The 25,124-nt window shown below is 42.3% G+C and overlaps 1 protein-coding gene across 2 annotated transcripts in view; it reads right to left on the bottom strand.

Annotated features, from left to right (window-relative positions):
• Positions 1–1,749: 1,749 nt before the first annotated feature.
• Positions 1,750–25,124, bottom strand: part of TMEM50B (transmembrane protein 50B) — a 38,737-nt gene continuing 15,362 nt past the window's right edge. For both annotated transcript variants that reach the window (XM_044250999.1, XM_044251000.1), the window contains exons 2-7: positions 16,689–16,834; positions 14,315–14,427; positions 12,685–12,752; positions 12,003–12,095; positions 6,955–7,012; positions 1,750–3,254 (exon numbers count right to left, since the gene is read on the bottom strand). In XM_044250999.1, the coding sequence (XP_044106934.1) occupies positions 3,209–3,254; positions 6,955–7,012; positions 12,003–12,095; positions 12,685–12,752; positions 14,315–14,427; positions 16,689–16,787 (477 nt within the window). In that variant the 5' untranslated portion in view covers positions 16,788–16,834 and the 3' untranslated portion in view covers positions 1,750–3,208. The remainder of the gene's footprint in view (positions 3,255–6,954; positions 7,013–12,002; positions 12,096–12,684; positions 12,753–14,314; positions 14,428–16,688; positions 16,835–25,124) is intronic.

Raw genomic sequence — 25,124 nt, 5'->3', positions numbered from 1 at the left:
AGGCTGTTCCTCAAGATTATTTAAAAGTAGCCGAAACCCTTATGAACATGAAACAGAATCCAACGGAGAGCATGAGGACAAGAGCGTGCAGGAAAAACTGGGGTTAATTCGTAAGACTGGCAGAGGTTATTTCATATGATATGAAGTCATTACATCTAAAATGGAACAGTGAAGTTGACGTTATGATTGAAAAGCCTTCTGCTGTGGAAAAATGTTGAGAACCTGAGTTCAATGTCAAACACTTGAGTGGGGTTCCTGCCCAAGTAGCGAATGTTACATGGCGTGATAACATCAATCTTTCCCTCTCTAACTTTGCTACTGTATTGTGCTGATACACATCAAAATTTACATAATGGGAAAATTTAGCCTCTGTTTTCTCATAGTGGCGACACCACAAGGAATACAAGGACCTCAGAAACAGTGTAATGACATAGAAAGTTCTGGTAATACTGATCCACATACAAAAACAAAAGACAGGGCGCCTGGGTGGCTCAGTGGGTTAAGCCGCTGCCTTCGGCTCAGGCCATGATCTCAGGGTTCTGGGATCGAGTCCCGCATCGGGCTCTCTGCTCAGCGGGGAGCCTGCTTCCCTCTCTCTCTCTGCCTGCCTCTCCATCTACTTGTGATTTCTCTCTGTCAAATAAATAAATAAAATCTTTAAAAAAAAAAAAAAATTAAAAAATTAAAAAAAAAAAAAAGACACTCCGATTCTACAGCTACTGAACCTGCGCAACAGGGAGAGCTTTCTATTAATGGAATCCCACTTTTTTTTTTTTTTTTAGATTTTATTTGAGAGAGAGAGAGAACATACAAGCAGGGAGGAGCAGAGAGGGAAGGAGAGGGAAAATCTAAAGCCGTCCCTACAGAGCGTGGAGCCCAATGCAAGGCTCGATATCGTGACCTTGAGATCATGGCCTGAGCCGAAAGCAAGAGTCAGATGCTTGCCTGAGCCACCCAGGCACCCCCCCAGCTCTACCCCCACGTATTTTTAAATGTTATGATGGGTTCCATCTTTTCTTATTCACAATATCTGTCAGGGTGGATACAAACATTATCCCCCCCTCCTTTTAAGTGAGTAAACAGAGGAAAATTGATTTGCTCACAGTTTAAAAATTCATGTCAAGGGCGCCTGGGTGGCTCAGTGGGTTAGGCTGATGCCTTCGGCTCAGGTCATGATCTCAGGGTCCTGGGATCGAGTCCCACATCGGACTCTCTGCTCAGCAGGGAGCCTGCTTCCTTCTTTCTCTCTCTGCCTGCCTCTCTGCCTACTTGTGATCTCTGTCAAATAAATAAATAAAATCTTTAAAAAAAAAAATCATGTCAGAATCAAAATTAGAGAAAATAGGGGCACCTGGGTGGCTGAGTGGGTTAAAGCCTCTGCTTTCTGCTCAGGTCATTCTCTCAGGATCCTGAGATCGGGCCCCACGTCGGGCTCTCTGCTCAGCAGGGAGCCTGCTTCCCTTCCTCTCTCTCTCTGCCTGGCTCTCTGTGTACATCATGTGATCTCTCTCCCCTTGTCAAATAAATAAATAAAATCTTTTTAAAAAATAGATAAAACAACTAATATTTCAATCGATCTTCTGGCACACCCTTCACTAGCCTTCATACCAGCATTTTACAAGTCTGAGTAGAATGTATTTCTCTTTATGTCACCAAGATAAACCGCTTCTATGACCGGGTCCACTTGAATACCTGAAAATGAATAAGCCGATTTTTTATGGCTCATTTTCTCCAACTGATTCCACCATATTGGGATGTGTGGTAAGTAATATTTATTGCAACACGTTACAAAGGAACAGCCACCAGTAATCAGTCTTACAAGTTGTTGGGAGGCAAGACAAAGTTTACTGACATTTGCAGGGAAAAACAACAACAAAGGAAAACGTCATGAAACAAGAAGGTGTCTGGGCAAAGGCACAGCGTTCCACCGTCGCTTCATACTCTGTGCGCGGGAGATCCTCTCAGAGAGCAGAGAGGACCGAGCAAGACAAGGCTTGCGTTAGGAGCTGCATGTTAATAGCACAGCTAGTAGTCGGTCTTACAACAAAAGGTGCTATAAGATCCCTCTGGAGGAAGAAAGTACAACACAAAGCCTGTGTAACCAAGGAAAGCAAAAGTAGCAACAAGGACCCAACCATCCCTTTGCCGCCTTGTCTCTTGTAGGCATACACATGGTGCACAAACAGTGGTTCCAACTCAGCAAAAGGAGGTTTGGACTGGAATTACGGACTTTCGGGTTAAAGGTATATTTTGCAGGCAGAATTCACCCAAAGTCTAAGAGCTAGCACAAAGAGACACCTGCAGTTGGGAATGAAGAGGAGGAAATGCCTCATTTTTCACTAGGTCCTAATAATTCCCTTCGGGTAGAAGTGCTTTATCTCAAAACAAATTATTCCAGTTTTTGTTATATGGTTCTTGCTTCTAAACTGCAGTTGTCTCAAACTTGCTTGATGCTGAATTTTGTAAGGTCAGCTAATGGCAGCCCGCCAAGAGAACCCCATGGGACAGACCGCGGCGTGGCTTTCATAAGAAAGCCCGTTGCTGAGCTGCCCTACAGCCTTTTCACATTGGCCATGTAAAACCGAGCGTATCTGATCGTGAATTCTCTCCTTCCGCATAAAGTCATGTTAGAGAAATCGTTTTTAAAAGAGGCTTTCAAACTAGTCCTTCAGGCATTTAAAAAATCTTCATATAAAAGTCCACTTCTTTAATACATAACAAACATTTTTCCTTTAAAAAAAAATCTCATTTTTAAGCCAAAATAAATTACAACTTGCTGAAATACCCTTGTTCCTGGCTCAGTGCTTGTTTCAGATACATGGAGCTGTGGTTGTGTGTGTGTGTGTGTTTTGTACATCTTCAGAAATTAAAGATACTAAAACAAAACAGTTAACTCTAAAATGACATGAAGATACAACCCTGGCTCAGGGAACAGATGAAGCTTTAAGTCTTCAGGAATAAAAAACTGACACTCATCATGCCATCTATATGGTTTTGCATTATGTACATATTAACAATCTATTCAATGATTTTAAAAAAGGACAGAAACCTCATAAAACTATCTCCAAACTCAGAGCATAAAAGTGTAAAGAAACGAAACATTTAATGTACAAACTATCCCATTTGGCAATGTGTAAATTATGTTGAGAGAGAAAAACTTATCTACAAATATAACAAAACAGAAGGAAATGTGATCTAAGATGTGTTCTCAGGTCCACAGCTCTTCAGTTCTTCCAAATTTGTAGATCAGAGTACTAGAAAGATATGAAAAGAAATCATGAGGAAACAATGCCTGGGAATGAGCAACAAAGAATTCATTTTCTGACTATGCCTTGACAGGTGGCTCCCTGATTCCTTTGTGTCAATTTCTAAACATAAAGACCGCAGTGGTGCTGGTCTGAATGTGCTGGTTTCCTACAGCAGTTTGTTGACCTTGACAGCTAAGTTTGATTACATGTGCTTTCTTAAAGCCTGGAGAGTTATTGGATAGGAAACCTGTAAGGAAAGGGGGATTTCTCCTAGTAACAGCATCAGAGCCCCTTTTAACTCTGGGTTTCTACAATAACTGAAGAATTCGAAAACAGACATTTTCCATATAATTACTGGACCCGGGGGCCTGGCCAGGCCGCAGGCTCCTAGCTAAGTGCTAGGAATGTAGGAGTCAAAACAAGGCCAGAGGTGCTCACGAACACAGCTGAGAGCCTGAGGGAGACAATCAAATTCCAATGCAAAAAAACGTGGTCAAGGCAATGCACGTGGTGCCAAGAGAATGAAACAGAATGCTCCGCCGAGTGAGAGGGGTCAGGAAGGTCCTCCCGAGACAGTGGTGGCTAAGCTGAGCCGTAAGAGCGGGGATGATCTAGTGGGGATGATCTCAGCAAAGTAGGGGGCGGGGGGCGGGGAGCAGAGAGGTGGCGCATGCTGGGACCAGAAATTGGGCTGTGGGCATGATGGATGTGCTGGATTTGAAATGTCAGCCACCCAAGATAAGTAGGCAAGCGGACACACGATTCAGATGCGGCCAGACCTCTGTGACTCATCGGCCCAGATGCGGTAATCCAAGGCCTGAGCGTAAAGGAGCTCACTTGGAAGGAAGAGGAGGCCGGGACTGGAGCCTTGAGAAACTTCAAAAGTGAGTGGCCAGTGGGTGGGAGGGCCAGCTGCAAAGCAGCAGAGGCACAGTGGCCAGAGATGCGGGAGCCGCACTCTGGTACGGAGAGGAGGCCCACCGCGGGCCGACGAACCTGCCGGGCTCGGAGCAGAGCACGAGGCTGACGCAGCCCAGTCCACAGGAGCACAGGCCTTCCTACGCGGGAGCTTTCTGTTTGCCCAGCCGTCAGTTGCACAGTCTCATGAATCTCAGTTTCAATTTAATCTCTAAACAGTGCCTGGGGCACCTGCGTAGCTCAGTAGGTTGAGCGTCTGCCTTTGGCTCTGGTTATGATCGCCGAGACCTGGGATCAAGCCCCACACTGGGCTCCCTGCTCAGTGGGGAGTCTGCTTCTCCCTTTCCCTCTGCCTGCCACTCCCCCTACTTGTACTCTCTCTCTCTCTCCACCCCTCCCCATTAAATAAATAAATAAATAAAAATCTTCAAAAAAAACAAAAACAGAAACAGTGCCTAAGACGCCTTCAGGAAAACTTCATTGTATCCCTAGAAGGCTATTGGTCACATCCCAAGAAACATGATCACAAGACAGCAGACACTGTCACACAGCTTCAAAGCCACGCACGTCCAGGCCATGGTGCAGAAAGAGGGCAGAGCCCAGCAGTCCCCCTAAATGGAAGGAACAGAGCTGAGGGTTCAGGGAAGGGGCTGGAGTTTGTGGGGAAGAAAACAGACAGCTGGAGAGGGGGCATAGGAGACACCCAGGAGCTCCCCGTGAGTCTTCTGCTGAGTACTGATCAGCAGATGAATGCTGAAAGACGACCCAAGGAAAAGGAAGAACAACTCCCAGAGCTGCCACAGGGCTGGGAAGACTTCACAGTCTCCCTAGCAGAGTGGGAAGACGCCTCAGGACCCACAGCGTGGGAAGGGCACAACCTTAGTAAGGGGGCGCACTGGTCCTAAACTAGGGCTTCTTTGGCCTCTGCCCTCCAAGCCTTCCAGGCAAGATTCAGAAGGATCAGACTGTTTCCAAGCGACCTAAGTGCACCCAGAACAAAGCTCAAAAATGTTTAAAGGAATGCCAAGAAATTCAACCACCCTCCCCCCGGCCACTGCATGCAGAGAAACAATGGGAGGGGAAAAAAACAAAATGAAGACAAAATAGAAACAACAGGAAGAGACTCAAAACTGACATAATTTGAGGGACAATGAAATGGCTATAAACATACAGCATATGTTCAAGAAGGCAGAGGAGGGCATGACCATGCTAAGGAGAAATATGGAAAATCCCGCAAACGGAGATAAACGCGCATGTCTGAGACGACAGGTATGCTGGACGGGAGAATGGACATTGCGGAAGAGACGAGTGACTTTAAATATAACAAAGCAAGTATCCCAAATGAAACAGAGAGAGAAAACAAAAACAAAAAAGAACGAAGCACTTAGGGGTATGGGATGACTCAAGCGGCCCCGTATAGATGTGCTTAGACTCCAAGGACAGTGGGATGAACAGAGAAGAGAAAGAAATTGAAGAAATAATGGCAAAAAGATTCCAAATTTGATGAAAACTAAACACAAAGATCCAAGAAACTCAATGAACCCCGAAGACAATGAACACGCAGAAAACTGCATCACAGTACATGAGCAAGCACCATAATCAGACTGCTTAAAAACAGTGACTGAAACCAAGTTCTTCAAGGCTTAGATCTTAATAATTTTCTGAGGTTGAGGGGGGTGTACATTTACAAGTAGATGGCTAAAATACTTCTCTACATTAAAAGACATTCATTCTGAAAAGCGTAGGATATGAGCTTCGTATTTTTTTTATTAGGAGGCTCCAATGTAGGGCACAAACTCATGACCCTGAGATCATGACCAGAGCTGAGATCAAGAGCCGAATGCTTACCCAACTGAGCTACCCAGGCACCCCACGGGCTTCATTTTAGGGTTTTTCTTTTTCTTCTTTTTCAGAAGACTGCCCCTAAGAAATACTTCTAACATTGTTTTAGTTTTATATTTACTTTTTTAGTTTTCTTAAAAACATAATCAGGGTGCCTGGGTGGCTCAGTGGGTTAAGCCTCTGCCTTCAGCTCAGGTCATGATCTCAGGGTCCTGGGATCGAGCCCCGCATCGGGCTTCTCTGCTAGGCAGGGAGCCTGCTTCCTCCTCTCTCTCTCTCTGCCTGCCTCTCTGCCTACTTGTGATCTCTCTCTCTGTCAAATAAATAAATAAATCTTTAAAAACATAATAAAAAACCCAATTTCCCAACCAAGTTTTGTACATGACATGCATAATATGTACTAATCCTGATTTTTGTTTTTTTCTTAATAAAGGTACGTGATACGTTCTTTTAACAGACAATGGAAGTAGTCTGAGTTCAAGCCCCAGCTCTGCAATTACTTGCCCTTAAGTAGGCTCTGACCCTTATTTCTTCATCTATAAAACAGGAACACCACCAACCTCGTAAGTAGTAAGTACTTAAGACAATTATACAAGAATTGAAAAGGGAACATACATAAAGCATCCAGCTGAGCTCTTGGCTCATAGCAGGGCCCCAATTAAATGGTTTTTGTCTGTCCTTATAATAATAGTGGAATTTTTCACCTCTTCAAAGAAGTTATACTGTAATTAATTCAAAGGATTTATACATTCTATATGCTGCTCTTTGAAGGAAGTGACACTTCTGTAAATGTTTCAGGTGTGGTGAAGAACTAAGCAACGGGCAGGAACTCTTTCTGCTCATGGGTCCTGTCCCCACACTTTAACAAAACCATCATTTTGCTCCCCCTGCGAAAGGAAGGGAGGAAGGAAGGAAGGAGGGAAGAAAGAAAGATTAGGCAACTTACCTAAAAAATATAAGTGCATTTTGAAAAAACACAGCTAGTCCTGGATAAACATCGGTATCTGCACAAAGGAAAACGCATTAGAAGATTACACAAGGCAAACGGCGGTGACAAAGCATTCGTGCCCCTCATAATGACATGCTCTGCAGGTTAGAAACTACGGCTATTACTCATGAATGCTAAGAAATCTGTCATGAAACTGAAGGACGAAAATGTCAGTCTCGTTCTCCCAACACAGAGGACGGTTCTCACTCTGGATAAAAGACAGTGAAATTCATAGTTTTTTTCGTCTAAAGTAACTGTTACGCTTGTAGCTGAGCCAGAACTCTGAGGAAACAGCAGCCGCTTCTCCCTTCCCTTTCCACAGTCAATACAGCGCCCTCCCCTTCATCCATGGTTTCACCTCCCGAGGCTTCGCTTATCCATGGTCCACCGCCTGCAGAAGCAGACGATCCTCCTGATGTATCATCGGAAGGTCAGCAGTAGCCTACGGTGTGCCACGTGCCTGAGGCACTCACCTCCCTTCCCCTCGTCACACGGACATGTTACCATCTCACATCATCACCAGGACAAGAAGGGTGGGTATGATAACAAGGTATTTTGAGAGGGAGACCACAGTCACATAATCTATTACCGTATACTATTATAATTGTTCCACTGTATTATAATAGTCACTGTGGTTAATCTCTTATTGTGCATAATTTATAACAAACTTTATCATAGGTCCTTATGTATGGGGAAATCATAGTAAATTCAATACTATCCACAGTTTCAGGCATTCGTGGGGGGGGTTCTTGGTACGTAACCCTTGCAGATAAGGGGGGGAACCTACTATATAGAAATATAAAATGTTAGAAAGGTACACATTAAATTCTGGATGATTTAATAGTCTGTAAACTTATTTTCTTTGATGAATTCAGGAATCTTATTGTGTAATTATAACAGATACACAAAGGATCATTTTAATTCATCATCATGTTCTTTCACTGAATCTCCCCTGGAAGAAACAGTTACTATCTTCAAAGGAAAAGAAAAAAAAATTGGAAACTATTTAAATTTTTATGGAGTTTTGACTGTCCATTAAAAATACTAGACTTGGGGGATGCCTGGGTGGCTCAGTGGGTTGGGCCGCTGCCTTCGGCTCAGGTCATTATCTCAGGGGCTTGGGATGGAGTCCTGCATCGGGCTCTCTGCTCCGCAGGAAGCCTGCTTCCTCCTCTCTCTCTCTGCCTGCCTCTCTGCCTACTTGTAGTCTCTCTGTCAAATAAATAAATAAAATCTAGACTTGGTGCAGCTTCTTTGGAGAACAGTGTGGAGATTCCTCAAGAAATTAAAAATAGAGCTTCCCTATGACCCTGCAATTGCACTCCTAGGTATTTACCCCAAGGATACAGATGTCGTGAAAAGAAGGGCCATCTGTACCCCAATGTTTATAGCAGCAATGGCCACGGTCTCCAAACTATGGAAAGAACCAAGATGCCCTTCAACGGACGAACGGATAAGGAAGATGTGGTCCATATACACTATGGAGTATTATGCCTCCATCAGAAAGGATGAATACCCAACTTTTGTAGCAACATGGACGGGACTGGAAGAGATTATGCTGAGTGAAATAAGTCAAGCAGAGAGAGTCAATTATCATATGGTTTCACTTATTTGTGGAGCATAACAAATAGCATGGAGGACAAGTGTTAGAGAGGAGAAGGGAGCTGGGATAAACTGGAAGGGGAGGTGAATCACGAGAGACTATGGACTCTGAAAAACAATCTGAGGGGTTTGAAGTGACGGGGGGGTGGGAGGTTGAGGTACCAGGTGGTGGGTATTATAGAGGGCACGGATTGCATGGAGCACTGGGTGTGGTGAAAAAATAATGAATACTGTTTTTCTGAAAATAAATAAATTGAAAAAAAACAAAAACCAGACTCTTTAACTATAGAGAACATGCTGATGGTCACCAGAGTGGAGATGGGTGGTGGATGGGTGAAATAGGTAAAGGAGATTAAAGGCACCCTTATCTTGATGTTCACTGAGTCGTATATAGAACTTTTGAATCACTATATTGTATACCTGAAACTATTACAACACTGTTAACTACACTGGAATTAAATTCATTCATTTTCTTAAAAAAAAAAAAAAAAAAATACTAGACTTGGGGATGCCTGGGTGGCTCAATTGGTTAACCGGCTGCCTTCAGCTCAGGTCATGATCCCAGCGTCCTGGGATCGAGTCCCGCATCGGGCTCCTTGCTCTGCAGGGAGCCTGCTTCTCCCTCTGCCACTCTGTCTGCCTGTGCTCGCTCTCTCTGACAAATAAATAAAATCTTTAAAAAAAAAAAAAATACTAGACTTGGGTGCCTGGGTGTCTCAGTGGGTTAAAGCCTCTGCCTTCAGCTCGGGTCAAGCCCCACATCGGGTTCTCTGCTCAGCAGGGAGCCTGCTTTCCCCCCGCCGCCCCGCCGCTTGCCTCTCTGCTACTTGTGATCTGTCAAATGAATACATAAAAAAAATCTTAAAAAAAAAATACTAGACTTGATGGAAAAAAAAAACCTTCAATTTTTAGCTTTCGATATCATAGCAAACAGTACAACAGCATGGTCAAGAGCTCCAAGTCTAAGCCCAGATCCATAGATGTGAATCCCACCTCCACCGAGTGACTAAAGGTGTGACCATGGGCAAATTGTTTAACCTCAGTGTGCCCTTAGTTTCCTCATCTGTAAAGTGGGCATTATAACAGCACCGACCCCACAGAGTGTGGGGAATGTAGACCATGTACATGCTTAGAACAGTACTTGGCCCATAAAGTGCTATATAAATGTTAGCTGCTGTTATGATTAGTAGTAGGTCAAGAAGATCTGTACAGCAAAGATCTGAAGTATGTGTTAGAAATGCCCTCTGAAGTAAAAGCGTATTCAGAGTTTATAAACAGAAAAGTCTAAAATACTGAGCATTGCTGTAGAAATATAAAGATGAAATCCATAATTGAGAAATTTCTCAATGTGTACTAGTTCTCTAAAAATTAAAATACAACCAATGAGTACACAACCTTTACAAACGTGATACTTCCCCATACGCCTTCCAGAAATGGTAATTTATGCCCATTTTCCCAACAGAAACAAGAAAGTTTCACCTGTTGCTTTAAGTAACTGAGCAAACTTCCAGTAAGAGCACTCAGAGTCAGGGATAGAGTGAACTTAAAACACACTTCCCTATATGATTCCATTTATACAAAATAAGCCAATCTACAAAGACGGGAAATAGATTAGTGGTTGCCAAGGGCTGGTGGAGAAAGGTAATGGGAAGGGACTGCTAATGGTAAGGAGTTTCTTTTGGGGGTGATAAAATGCTCTAAAATTAGATTGTGTGATGCACCTGGGTGACTCAGTCGGTTAAGTGTCTGCCTTCAGCTCAGGTCATGATCCCAGGGTTCTCAAATCAAGCCCCATATCAGGCTCTCTGCTCAGCGGGGAGCTTGGTTCTCCCCCTCCCTCTGCCTGCCACTTCCCCTGCTTGTGCTCTCTGTCAAATAAATAAATAAAATCTTTAAAAAAAAAAAAAAAAAGGGCGCCTGGGTGGCTCAGTGAGTTAAGCCTCTGCCTTCGGCTCAGGTCATGATCTCAGAGTCCTGGGATCGAGGCCCGCATCGGGCTCTCTGCTCAGCGGGGAGTCCGCTTCTCCCTCTCTCTGCCTGCCTCTCTGCCTACTTGTGATCTCTCTCTCTATTTCAAATAAATAAATAAAATCTTAAAAAAAAAAAAAAAGTACTTTCCTTCATATGAGCTTCATACTAGAACTGTGTACTCCATTAGTATTTTTAATTAACTAAAGTAACACTTTATTTTTAAATAATCTTTGCACCCAGTGTGGGGCTTCACACTCACAACCCTGAGATCGAGAGCTGTACAACCTCCCAACTGAGCCAGGCGCCCCTAAAATAACATATTTTAGATACACTTGATGAGCAGCGTTATTTAAACAGTAGTCAACCACTTATACTGACTTACTTGGCACCAAGTGAAAGACAAAAGTTTCCAAAGATCGAACTAGGACCTGAAAGGGTCCTACCAGGAGTATTAAAAGTCAGCTGTGGGTAAGGACAAGGAGTGGTGACATTTAAGCAGAGTGACAAAGAGATTCTGGGGGGAGAGGGGACAGAAGGTGAGTAAGTGGTGTTACGTGTTATCTGAAACAGACTCCTGTCTTTGGAGTGAAGGGAGAGAATCGGGTTCTTCTGGGCCTGGGTCCTGCCTTTCGACCCTGGCCTGGAGGAAAGCTACAGTGCCTGGAGCAGCCACGCGGAACAGCGCCCTGCGAGCTCAGGCCACTGAGCGGAGTGAGCATGAAGTTTCCGCACGAAGGCTACACACACACACACACACAGTCTTACTCCTAAAAACCTGCCCTGTGTCTATCCCTGAAAAATTCCAGACTAAGCTGGAGAAAGGAGGCATCCGCGGAATGGTATCAGGGTACACACCCCTGAGCAGAAATCCTTGAAAGTATGTTTTGGAATTCAAAAATTTTCACATTTAAGAATGGTTGACACAAGGCCATAAATATGAGAGAGGCCCCCAGCTCTGTTTGGACCAGCACCCACAGTCTAATACAACCACATTCAGCAGGAAAACGTGTGAACACTTACTCAACGGAATAAAGACCACGAGGAGCCCCTTTGTCAACTCGGGTCAGATGTCGCTGCCAAGCCGATTGTGAAACACCTGACTTTCAGCACTTTGTGGATTTTAGAATTATGTATAAGGGACGGAGATCTGTACAGGTTTCCCACTTCACCACTTACAACCCTCAGTAAACGGGCCTTCCCCAGGGTTAGGAAGGAAATCAGACACTCTAGAGATGGCCGAGAGTGACCTGGTCTTGTTGTGGCTTAAATTCTGCAACCAGCTATCCCACTGCACTCAAGGACCCCAACTCACATATCTTCAAGCTAAGTGAACAGTTACACTAAATTTTACTCCCGGTGGAGTTGATGGAGTAAGCTAAAGGTAAAAGACATACCTGAGTCTCTGTGAAATAAAGGAGGAAAAAAATACTTACTTTGGGTGACATATGCACCAAAAAGAATCCACATGGAAGCAATAAGTGACCCGAACATCAACATGAAACCAATGAAGAGCCAAACTCGAGCACCTGCACGAAGAAAAGGCTTTATCATTCCGTTCATTGCTGCAGTGACTCAAGAACGCGGAACGCCGGAAACACTGCGACCCTGATACCTGGCGCGCATACCAAAGGCAGCCCCGTATTTGCATACACCTGCTGTAACAATGAACTGGATGAAGATTTAAAAAACGAACAAAGGACTAAAAGGGGTTTAGCCCCACTTGGGGGGAGAAAAAAGGAGAATCACCTTTCTGCTGGCTAGAGAAATCAATATCCTAGCAAACTGCACTAGGGGAGCTTCTGAGTAATTCCATGACTAAATTGAGTAATTGATTAATTAAATCCTAAAGCTCTGCGGGGGAGTAACCTGGAATCCAAGAGCCACTGATTTTAAATAGTAACATTTTATTTATAGACTATGAGCAGCAAAACCTGACTAAAATAGTACTTCTGGCAGTAACTTTAACTTTGTTAAGGATTTAAGTAACACCAAACATTTTTTCAAGTTAATAAAAAAAAAATCTATCTAATCCTAACTAGTCCTATAAAGAGACTTTCTTCTCCTGCTAACAAATCTCCCTCTGCCAGCACACATTAAAACTCAAAGTGCCTTTACCTGTTCTTCCCAAGCAGCCGCTTTCATAGCTGTCCCCCCGCACCTGAGCATTGGACACAGCATTTATCCTGGAACAACACAAAATCATCTCATGAGTTTGAGTGCTACTAAACCAGTCGCAGATATTTACATATATTTAAAGAGAAACATTCCCTAATTAGAGTCAGTATCTAAATAACTGGATATATCTTTTAACAGGTATCCTAGTGGACAGAAATGTTACAGGACTCTGTACCTAAACTACACCCAGAAAACATCCTTAATTTGAAGAAATTACTATTCACTTGTCTCCAAAGGTTACAAAAGAGGGGCCGATTTTCTGATTTCCTTGCCTATTTTACATTCATACGCGAGTGACTCAGTGTGAGTCATCGTATTTTAAGGTTCTCGTTACAATCAAGACTTAAGTTCCCCTCTGGTTAAAAGTCAAGTGATTTTCCCTGATCCATTTCTCAAAGTCACATATTTGATCTCTGTATAATAAGCAGGCACACTTTACTCAGCCTCTCTTGCCATTTTTATTAGAGCAAGATGCATTCATAGTAGAAATGTAGCCTCTTGTCAGCATCTTTAATGGAGGTAAGTAGTTCCATGCTCTACAATTTTGAAATATTTTATTTTTAGAGAGAGAGGGCATGAGCAGGATGGGAAGGGAGGGGAGAGAATCTTAAGCAGGCTCCACAATGGGCTCCAAAAGGGGGCTCAATTTCAAGACCCTGAGATCATGACCTGAGCCAAAAATAAAGAGTCAGACACTTAACAGACTGAGCCACCCAGGTACCTGCACAATTTAACTTTTATGACTCTCCACAGTATAAGAAAATTATATAATCTTAATGGTTTAACATAGTCTTTAATATTAATAAAAAATACCCACAGAAAGTTTCCAAAATCTTTTATGAAATGATTTAACAAATAAACCCAAAAATGACTTAATAAAAAAGAAAAGTCACAGACCAATCTGATTAGAGGTCAATTCTGCCCTTCCCCTAGCTACTGGCAAACAGAGTCAAACAACACATTAAAAAAAAAAATTATACTCTATGCTAAAAGTTCCATGTGTTACAATACTCAAGGAATGATTCACCACTACAAAGAAATCTAGAAATGTAACATATTTCATTAAATCCAAGATGCCAATGGTTTTTTAAGATGCATGATATTTTTACCCAGAAAAAAAATATATCAATTATGGGGTACCTGGGTGTCGGGCTCTCTGCTCAGTAGGGAGCCTGCTTCTCCTTCTCCCTCTGCTGCTCCCCCTGCTTGTGCTCTCTTTGTCAAATAAAATCTTACCAAAAAAAAGCAGCACCCTCATATTCAGAAATATTCAAATACAAAAAGCCTGTGCTTGGGACAAATAAAATACAGTAACCAGTTTAACAAGAGTATAAGAAGAAAAATCATGTGATCATCTTTACAGATGCTAAAAAGATATGTAACTAAATTCAATACTCATTCTTGATAAAAAAAAAATTTTTCACAAAATGGGAAAAAATATATATATTTATCATGTTAAAGAATCCACTGGTAAATTAAAAAGTTATTCCAGATAGCATTAAACTATACGGCAAACGTGTCTTTTGGAGATAAATCTTGATCTTGAATTAAGAATCGCTTTCATACTTACATGAAGAAAGCCAAGGTGGAGAACACGCCACACGTGTGAAAGGCATGGTTCAGCTGCTCTGGCTTAGGGTACACCACGGCCGCGTCGATCATTATCCACCAACCTGTAAAAAACTTGTGCAAGAGCCCAAGTCACTAAAATAACACAAACACTTGGTTCAGCATAACGTTACCTGCTGTGCAATATTCCTGTGTTTCTCCAGACCATGTAAATGAAACATAAGGTATTTCTAGTTTGAGTTCTGGATGTGGAAATACAAAAAATAAGAATCTTCAGTTTACCTACCATTGATAGCATTTGAGATGAACTTAACCTAGTCAAATCTGTGTAAGATTCTGAAGTTCTGCTCTCCATGCAGGATAAAAAAAATTGTTTTCTAAAATGAATTATCTGCTTCTTTGGCCCACCATAAATTACAGGCACTTAAGTTCTCTCTTTTTAAAAAGAATTATTTATTTGAGAGAGACAGAGAGGGCACGTGCGCAAGAGCAGGGGAGGGACAGAGGGAGAGAGAGACTCAAGCAGACTCTGGCTGAGCACAGAGCCCAGCATTGAGATCATGACCTGAACCAAAATCAAAAGTCGGATTCTTAATTGACTGAGCCACCCAGGTGCCCCTGAAGCTCTTCTTAACTAACCTCCAGCTAACCAGCTCCCAATTACCTGACGTGGTTCCTTCTCTCTAGAGAACATTCCTTTCTGATAGGCCTAAGCTCTTCTGCGTCCACAAATGAGCTGCGTGCTTACCAAGGGTCAGCTGTCAGGTCTCCAAAGCTATTTAAGCCTTCCATAGTTTTAATTGATTATGCAGTTTGATTAAATACGGTATAAATGACTGAACATGAGTTTGTAAAATGACTTTTTTTAAAAGATTTTATTATTTTGTTGACAGAAAGAGACATAGCGAGAGAGGGAGCACAAGCAGGGGGAGTGGGAGAGGGAGAAGCAGGCTTCCCCCTGAGCGGGGAGCCCAATGTGGGGCTCCATCCCCAGACCCTGGGATCGTGATCTGAGCTGAAGGCAGACGCTTAACCGACTGAGCCACCCAGGAGCCCCAAATGTCACGTTTCTATGTAAACTAAACTGCAAAGACTGAGAGAAGCTGCCAAACAATTTCATGGAAAAATCAAGTGCAGGTGAGATGATCACAAAAAGCAAAAAAAAAAAAAAAAAAAAAAGGAAGCATCACAATTATCTTTAATTCCTGCTCTGGGTTATTATTTTCCCCTCCTGGACTTCAGGTATAGCACTATATACTGAAAGAGACACTTTTTTTTAACTGTGATCGATCCTGCAATTTGCTTCGGAAATGCAGTGAGGGCGGGGAGCGGGCGATGGACCGCTAAAGCAAGACTGGTCTTGAGTCGTTTCGAAGCTGGGCTGCAGGAACATGGGGTGAGCAGGGTTCCCTACACCATTCTCTTTTTGTTGACTATATATGCTCAACATGTTTTGTAATAAAAAGTCGAAAAAGAAAAAAAAGGAAGAAAATGAAGCAAGAGTTTCCTCCACAGACTTCGTCTCACTCCCCATCAGAGCTGCCACTGGGCCCAGGGGGCGCTGGCGATCCTTCCCTGGAGCACCTCGGGGCCTCATCCATGCTGCTGTCTACACGTCCTGAATCTTGCTGAGTCACACCACACTATTGGTTACCAAATTCTGAGCCTCTGAGGAGCTTACAGGACTAAAACATATTGTATCATTGGGCGCCTGGGTGGCTCAGTTGGTTGGGCGACCGCCTTTGGCTCAGGTCATGATTCTAGGGTCCTGGGATCAAGTCCCTGCATCGGGCTCCCTGCTCGGAAGGGAGTCTGCTTCTCCCTCCGACCCTCCCCCATCTCGTGCTCTCTATCACTCATTCTCTCTCAAATAAATAAATAAAATCTTTAAAACAAAAAAAAAAATTGTATCACTGACTTAAAAATGCTACCGCTTATGATAACTGTATTATCACTTAAGCTGAAGAAAAGATACTAAGCTTAACAAATTTACAAAGTCAGGGGCGCCTGGGTGGCCCAGTCGGTTAAGCAACTGCCTTCAGCGTGGGTTGTGATCCTAGGGTCCTAGGATCGAGTCCTACTCAGGCTCCCTGCTCAGTGGGGAATCCGCTTGCCCTCTCCCTCTGCCTATCACTCTGCCAACTTGTACTCCCTCTCTCTGTCAAATAAATAAAAACCCTAAAAATTTAAAAAATAAAAAAAGTACAAAGTCAAAACCATGTTTTGTTCAGTCGTATCTGGAACTCTAATCATTCATACAAAGTAACAGTGAAATAAACAGTTCTGAAAGGGTATTCATGCTCCAAAGGAATCGACATTAATTTTCAGGGCAAAGCATGAGGCAGCCCTGCCAACGAGCTGGCTTTTCCACTTACCAATATGCCCGCCACCACAGAAGCCACGGCGTTTCGCCTCTCGCTCCAGTCAATGCATTCGCATTCTGGCCAGCGGAAATTATCAAGGAAGCCTGCCATTTTCACCCCGTAGGCATGGATTTTTCATTAAACTTTGTACTCTACCACTAAAAAGACCAAAAAAAAAAAAAAAAAAATCCCTCTGAGGAAATGTTTTTAAGAAGTGAAATATCTTTTCCTTTCTTAAACAGAAATCTGCTTTCAGTCCAAACCTAGACTTAAGAAGAGAAATTCAGTACTTCGATGACTACCTACTGACATGTAGGTAGGACTGTGCTGGGACACAAGGGGGAGCTTGCTATTTACTAAATGAGCCAGCTGGTTTGCCAATTCTTTGACCCTTCCACTTGACTGAGAAACGAGCTCTGGCCCTCCCCTTGAATTCAGGCCAACTGTAAAACCCGGCTGAGCACAGCACAGCAGACGAGATGCTACGTAATTTTTGCCATACAACTTCTAGGACTAGATGGAAAAAGGCAATGCAGCTCGTAGCTGGTTCTCTGGAACACGGGTACCAGAGTTCCGAGTTGCCATGTAAATATCCAAGGTCACAATGCTGTGAGGAGACCGTGTACAGGCATTCTGGCCCACAGTTCCCAGCCAAGAGCTGGCCTCCCCTGCCAGAAGCTTGAGTAGCCACTTCTAGGAGACTGCTGTTCCAGCTACTGTGCCCCATCTGGTAACCCAGACTTCCTGCTTCACCCAGTGAAGCCCCAGATATATGGAGCACAGACACCATCCTGGCTGTGCCCTTTACCAACTCCTGACCCACAGTAAACCATAAGCATAATTAAATGGCTGTTTTAAAGTACTAGGCTTTGGAGTTATCAGGAATGCGGCAATCGATAACTAGAAGGAGAAAAATCATGTGCATAAAGAACTATAAGGGTGCAACATGTCGAGGGAATTTTCAGAAAAAATACATTCAGATGAGGTGATCCAGGAACACCTTAAATTCCAAAAAGGAAGGGGGGGAAAATATTTGAAAGCATTGAAGAGTGCTGAAAAGCAGGCAGAAACTGGAGGGGATTTACCCTTGAAAGAAAACACAATGAGTAAGACCCACTTTTATACAGCTTTTTCCTCTGAAGAACCCCTAGTCTCCCACTCCAAGCCCAGGTGAGTCTCTGTGGTACACTGTGGCTAAAATTTGACCAAAAATGCCACAGTCTTTTTGGTTTGAGGTATAAGAGTTCAGGATTATTGGAGAAATTGGGAACTGAGAGAGGAAATTTTGGAAAGGGGTGAGTTACAGGAAGGAGCCCCAAACGCTTTAATATAAACTCTCTTTAAATACCTAATGCCCCCAAACAGGACACCCATGGAGGAAACTGCAAGAAACTCAGCAGAAAAAAAAAAAAAAAAAAAATAGCAGGAAGGCTAAATGAACTAGTTCCCCTGCACTTACTACAAGATATTTTAGAGCTTGAGTTCCACCAAGTCAGAGATCAGTAAACACCTTGGCATTACTCTAACAAGGTGTAACATGAAGGGTCTACAAGTTCAAGGTGGTCAGCCAGCATTTTATCCACCTGTTAGAACAAGAACTGACACCCCTCAGAAGATGATAACGGAATTGAGTGTCTATAATGTATCACCCACAATGTCTAACATGTAGTAAAAAATTATTAGACATTCACAGAAACAGGAACAATGTGATCTATTTTCAAAAAAGTAAAGAAAAAAAAGTCAATAGAAACAGACCACAAAATGACACAGATGTTGAAATTAGCCAACAAGGACTTTAAAGCTACCAATATAAACACATTCAAAGACTTAAAGGAACATGGTCCAAATAACTAAACTGATGGAGGATCTCAGTGGACAATTTTTTTAAAGATTTAATTTATTTATTTGACAGACAGAGAGAGATCACAAGTAGGCAGAGAGGCAGGCAGGGGGGTGGGGGAAGCAGGCTCCCCGCTGAGCAGGGAGCCCGATGCAAGGCTCCATCCCAGGACCCTGAGACCATGACCTGAGCTGAAGGCAGAGGCTTAACCCACTGAGCTACCCAGGCGCCCCCTCAATGCACAATTTTTAATGTAAATTTTAGAACAGAAAATTATCATCTTTGAAATTTTAAATTAACTCAACAGGCTTACTAGGAGATTAGAGACAGCAGAAGAAAAGGATAGTAAACTTGAAGACCAAAAGAAATTATCCAGTCTAAAGAACAGGATTTTTTTTTTTAAGGGATTCTTCTTTCTTTCTTTCTTCCTTTTTAAAGATTTTATTTATTTGACAGAAAGAGAGAGAGAGATCACAAGTAGGCAGAGCAGCAGGCAAAGAGAGAGAAGGAAGCAGGCTCCCTGTTGAGCAGAGAGCTCAACAGAGGGGCTTGATCCCAGGACCCTGAGATCATGACCTGAGCTGAAGGCAGAGGATTAGCCCACTGAGCCACCCAGGTGCCCCTCTTTCTTTTTATTTTATTTTATTTTATTTATTTATTTGAAAAAGAGAGAGAGAGAGAAAGAGCACAGCGGGGGGAGTGGCAGGCAGAGGGAGAGGGAGAACAGACTCATACTGAGCAAGGAGCCCCATGTGGGGCTCGGTCCCAGAACCCGGGGATCATGACCAAAGCCCAAGGCAGACGCTCAACCAACCGAGCCACCCAGGTGCCCCTAGGGATATTTTTTTCTGAGAAAAAAAATGTACAGAGCTCCTGCAAACTAAGGATCACTAGTAACTGATCCAATATATGTTTAACTGGTTCCCAGAAAAAGACAGAATGAGGGAAAAAATATTTGAAGAAATAAAGGCTGATAATTACCCAAGTCTGGTGATAAATATTAATTTATAAATCCAGGAAGCTCAGCCTTTAACCTCAGGTTAAATAGAAGAAACGTCATAATCAAATTGCTGAAAATCAGAAATAAAAGAAACACCTGCAGTAGTTTTAGGGGGAAAAATATCAACTTATGATAATGACTGACTTCTCAACAGAGACCAGGACAGTGAAGAGAATTTAAGTGTTTTTTAGTTTGTTTGTTTGTTTGTTTGTTTGTTTGTTTTTTAAGTAATCAATCCCAGTATCCAGTGAAAATATTCTTCAGAAGACAGCATGATGGGGCACCTGAGTGGCTCAGTCAGCTAAACATCCAACTCTTACTTTCACTCAGGTCATGATCTCAGGGTCATGAGATCAAGCTCTGACTTGGGCTCCGAGCTGAGCATGGAACCTGCTTAAGATTCTCTAACTCCCTCTGCTCCTCTCTCTTCCCACACCTGATGCATTCTCTCTCTCTCTCAAAACAAAATATTTTCAAAAAGGGAGCATGACAACCATTCTACTATCGATCTACCCAAGAGAAATAAAAAGATACATGTACACAAAAACTTGAACACAAATGTTCATAGTAGCATTAATCATAACAGCCAAGAAGTGTAGCAATCCAACCTACATCAACTGATGAACGGACACATAAAATGTGGCATATCATACAACAGAATACAAATTCAGTGATAAAAGGGAACGAAGTACTGATATATTCTACAACACAGAGGAACCTCAAAAACATTATGCTAAGTGAAAGACATGAGGCCACATCTTGTGTGATTCCATTTATATGAAATGTCCAGATGAGGCAAATCTGGAGACAGAAAGTAAATTTGTGGTTGCCTAGTGACAGTGGGGGAAAGTGGAATAGGGAGTCACTGTTAATGGATACAAGATTCTAAAATTAGACTGTGGTCAGACATCACAGGGGAAGGGAAGAGAGAGACCAAGAAATAGACTCTTAACTACAGAGAACAGACTGATTGATGGTCACCAGAGGGGAGGTGGGTGGGGGAAAGGGTGAACTAAGTGATGGGGTTAAGAAGGGCACTTGTCCTGGGGCGCCTGGGTGGCTCAGTGGGTTAAGCCGCTGCCTTCGGCTCAGGTCATGATCTCAGGGTCCTGGGATCGAGTCCCGCATCGGGCTCTCTGCTCGGCAGGGAGCCTGCTTCCTCCTCCTCTCTCTCTCTGCCTACCTCTCTGCCTACTTGTGATCTCTCTCTGTCAAATAAATAAAATTAAAAAAAAAAAAAAAAAAAAAAAGAAGGGCACTTGTCCTAATGAGCGCTGGTATTGTACGGAAGTGCTGAATCACAAAACTGTACACCTGAAACTAATAATACACTGTATGGTAACTAATGAATATAAATAAAAACTTTAAAAAATAAGATTGTGGTGATGACTACACGACTCTGTAAATAAACTAAAAAATCACTGAATTGTACACTTAAAATTGGTGAATGTTATCTTATGCATATCTCAATAAAGCTTTTTTGTAAAAATGAGGATAAAATAAAAATACTTTCAGGTTAACAAAATCTGAGATAATCCATTACTAGATCTGCACTAAAAATAATGCTAAAGGAAATTCTTCAGACTGAAGGGAAATGACACCAGATGAGTCTAAGATCTGCAGGGAGAAACGAAGAAAACCAGAAATAATCACTATGTGGGTAAACATAAAAGACAATCTTTTCTTCTTTTACTTAAAAGACAACTATGTAAAGCAAAAATTGTAACACTGTATAACATGTCCACAAAGACGAATTTATTTCTAAAGAGTATGTTAGTTATGTTTTCAAATAATATGCTTAAATATGGATTCAGGTGAAATACCTCTAAATTTAAAGTAATGTATCACTTAATAAGTACTAACTAATATATTATATTTAATATATTCTGAAATAAGTACAATTAACATATTCTTCATAGAAGGTCCAAATATTGGAAACACAGGCTGGGAGATGGTATTTGCAAAACAAGTATCTGACAGGGGCGCCTGGGTGGCTCAGTGGGTTAAGCCGCTGCCTTCGGCTCAGGTCATGATCCCAGGGTCCTGGGATCGAGCCCCGCATCGGGCTCTCTGCTCAGCCGGGAGCCTGCTTCCTTCTCTCTCTCTCTCTGCCTGCTTGTGATCTCTCTCTATCAAATAAATAAAAGATCTAAAAAAAAAAAAAAAATTTTTAAAAAATTAAAAATAAATAAAATTAAAAAAAAAAAAAACAAGTATCTGACAAAGGGCTTGGATCTATAATATAGAAAGAACTAAGCATTAGTAATAAGATAAAATATAGGCAATAAAAAGTGCAAAAGATGGGGCACCTGGGTGGCTCAGTGGGTTGAGGCCTCTGCCTCCAACTCAGGTCATGATCCCAGGGTCCTGGGATTAAGCGCCACATCGAGCTCTCTGCTCAGTGGGGAGCCTGCTTCCCCTTCTCTCTCTCTGCCTGCCTCTCTGCCTACTTGTGATCTCTCTCTGTCAAATAAATAAATAAAATCTTTAAAAAAAAAAAATGTGCAAAAGACTTAAGCAGACCTGAAATAGGCAAAAGACTTAAAAAGACAATTTATGACCAAGAAGCACATAAAAAGGTATTCAACATGATCAGTCAACAGAGAAGCGCAAACAATGAAGTAACACCTCACATCCACTAGAACCGCAACTCAACCAACAACTCTAAATCAGGATGAGGTTGTAGAGCAAGTGGAAATCTCATAAATTTCTGGCGACAGTTTCTTATAAAGTTAAAAATAAACCTCCCTATAACCCAGCAATTCCATTCCTAGGTATTTCCCAAGGGAAGTAAAAATACGTATCCACACATTAAAAAAAAAGACTTAGAGAACAAAGTTTTTAGCAGTTTTACTCATAAAAGCCCCCAAAATAAACGATCTAAATGTTCAACAGATGGATGGATAAACAAGTTATGATCGAGGGAGCACCGGGGTGGCTTAGCTGGTTAGGCGTCTGCCTTCAGCTGAGGTCAGGATCCTGCGGCCCTGGGATCAAGCTCAGCGGGAGACTGTTTCGCCCCCTCCCTCTGCTCCACCCCGCCCACCCGCTTGTGCTATCTCTGCTCTCTCTCAAATAAATAAGTAAAAGCTTTAAAAAAAAAACAAAAAACAAAAAAGTGGGGCATGTGGGTGGCTCAGTGGGTTAAAGCCTCTGCCTTCGGCTCAGGTCATGATTTCAGGGTCCTGGGATGGAGCTCCGCATCAGGCTCTCTGCTCAGCAGGGAGCCTGCTTCCCCACACCTCCTCTTTCTCTGCCTGCCTTTCTGCCTACTTGTGATCTCTGTCAAATAAATAAATAAATAAATCTTTAAAAAAATAAAATAAACAAAAAAGTTATGATTGATTCATACAATGGAATACTCTTCCACAATGAAAAAGGATAAATTGATACAACCACACAGAAAAAAAAAGTAAACCCTCAAAGATGATTTAAGTGAAAGAAGGCAGGGGTGCCTGGGTGGCTCAGTGGGTTAAAGCCTCTGCCTTCGGCTCAGGTCATGATCCGGGGGTCCTGGGATCGAGCCCCACATCGGGCTTTCTGCTCAGCAGGGAGCCTGCTTTCTCCTCTCTCTCTCTGCCTGCCTCTGCCTACTTGTGATCTCTCTCTCTGTCAAATAATAAAATCTTTTAAAAAGGGAAGAAAGAAAGAAAGAAGGCAGACACAAGAGAGTATATACTGTATAATTCCATTTAAATGCAGTTTGCTTAAGAAGAGGCAAAATTAGTTGACAGCCCCAGAAATCAGAATAGTGCTTCCCCTACAGGGGATAAGGACTCTTGGGGGGAGAGGGACGGTGATGGAAATCTCTATATCTTAACTGGGATAATGGTTATACAGGTTCATATATTTATCAAAAGTTGGGCGCCTGGGGGGCTCAGTGGGTTGAGCCGCTGCCTTCGGCTCAGGTCATGATCTCAGGGTCCTGGGATCGAGTCCCGCATCGGGCTCTCTGCTCGGCGGGGAGCCTGCTTCTTCCTCTCTCTCTCTGCCTTCCTCTCTGCCTACTTGTGATCTCTCTATATCAAATAAATAAATAAAATCTTTAAAAAAAAAAAAGTCACTGAAGTGTACACTTAAGACATGTGTATTTTACAGTATGTAAATTTTACCCACAAAATGTTTCTAGAAGTTTATCATCCAGATATGCTTTAACTACACCTAAGTCCTGCACATTTTATATCATCAAAGATTAAATATTAACTGGTTAATAGAGAAGGTCACCATGAATTTAAGACAATATCTGAAGTTAAAAGTCTTATTTCCAATTATTTCCCATATATTAACCTAATTATAAATAGTTCTAGAAGCAGAAAGTATATAGCTATTTGCATACAATGATTTCTGAAATGTCATGACCTCCTCCCTTCTGGGGCTCAGATTGGAGGGTCAGGGATGGAGTGAGGCAGAGAAACACTGGAGTAACGCAAATAATTCCTATGGAGGAAATATGCAGGATCCTAACAGGGAATAAAGGGCAGAACTATTTTAAAGGGTGATCAGGGAAAGCCTCTATCAAGAGGTAACACTTGATAAAATATTAAAATAAACTAAAATTTTAGAGCTAAGTACAGTCGATTAGATTAAGAAGAAACAAAAGGGATAGAGGAGGGAGAGGGAAAATTACACACAAAGTCACTAGGTCCCTATGGTACCAGCAAGAAGAATTAGCTGATACCAAAGAGATTCAGGACATAGTTAGTGGAACAGGCTGGCTTAGAGTAAGTTTCAAGAGTCACAGGTAAGGCCAGATCACACTGCAAATTAACCTTGACCTCATGAAGGACTTGGGTTTCACAGAGTCATAACCGGAAACCAGATGAAGAGCTTGAAGAAGAAAAGGAGTCAAGGCTACAAAGAGCCCAGTCACTACACAACACTTAGGAGAGGAAAGTGAGGGGAAAGGGCTAGTCTATTAAGAATGAACCCTCTCACCTAGGAGGAATGACTTTCATGTGAGTTCTACTGTTGACAGTCACTAAAAGATAAGCATATTTTATCATGACACAGTGCTGATCTAACATAAACTGGCAATACCCCTAACACCGGCTCCCTGGCTTGAAGTGGAAACAAGCACACAATACTTAATATAAGATAACAAGCCTTGGGAGACTCAGTGAAGGCAAAGACTACTTAGAGAAAAATTAAATGTTCAATGATAGAATAAATAGTTCAGTAAAATGGTTTAGTTAATGCAAACATTTAAAAACTCTATTTTTGAAAAACATTTAACGGCATGAAAAACATTTAACGGCACGAGTCAATGGTGATGGTTAATGTTAAGTGAAAAAAGTAGGTTATTAAAACTGTATGGATAGGGGCGCCTGGGTGGCTCAGTGGGTTAAGCTGCTGCCTTCGGCTCGGGTCATGATCTCAGGGTCCTGGGATCGAGCCCCACATCGGGCTCTCTGCTCAGCAGGGAACCTGCTTCCTCCTCTCTCTCTGCCTGCCTCTCTGCCTGCTTGTCATCTCTCTCTGTCAAATAAATAAGTAAAATCTTTAAAAAAAAATATTAAAAAAAAAAAACTGTATGGATAGCATTATTTCCTTTTTCAAAAAAAGAACTACCAATATGCATATAAAAACACACACATAAGTAGAAATACCA

Source organism: Neovison vison, chromosome 6 (genome assembly GCF_020171115.1).
Source record: "Neovison vison isolate M4711 chromosome 6, ASM_NN_V1, whole genome shotgun sequence".
NCBI lineage: Eukaryota > Metazoa > Chordata > Mammalia > Carnivora > Mustelidae > Neogale > Neogale vison.
Note: the sequence above shows the minus strand (reverse complement) of the source record. Positions and strands in the feature narration are given on the sequence as shown.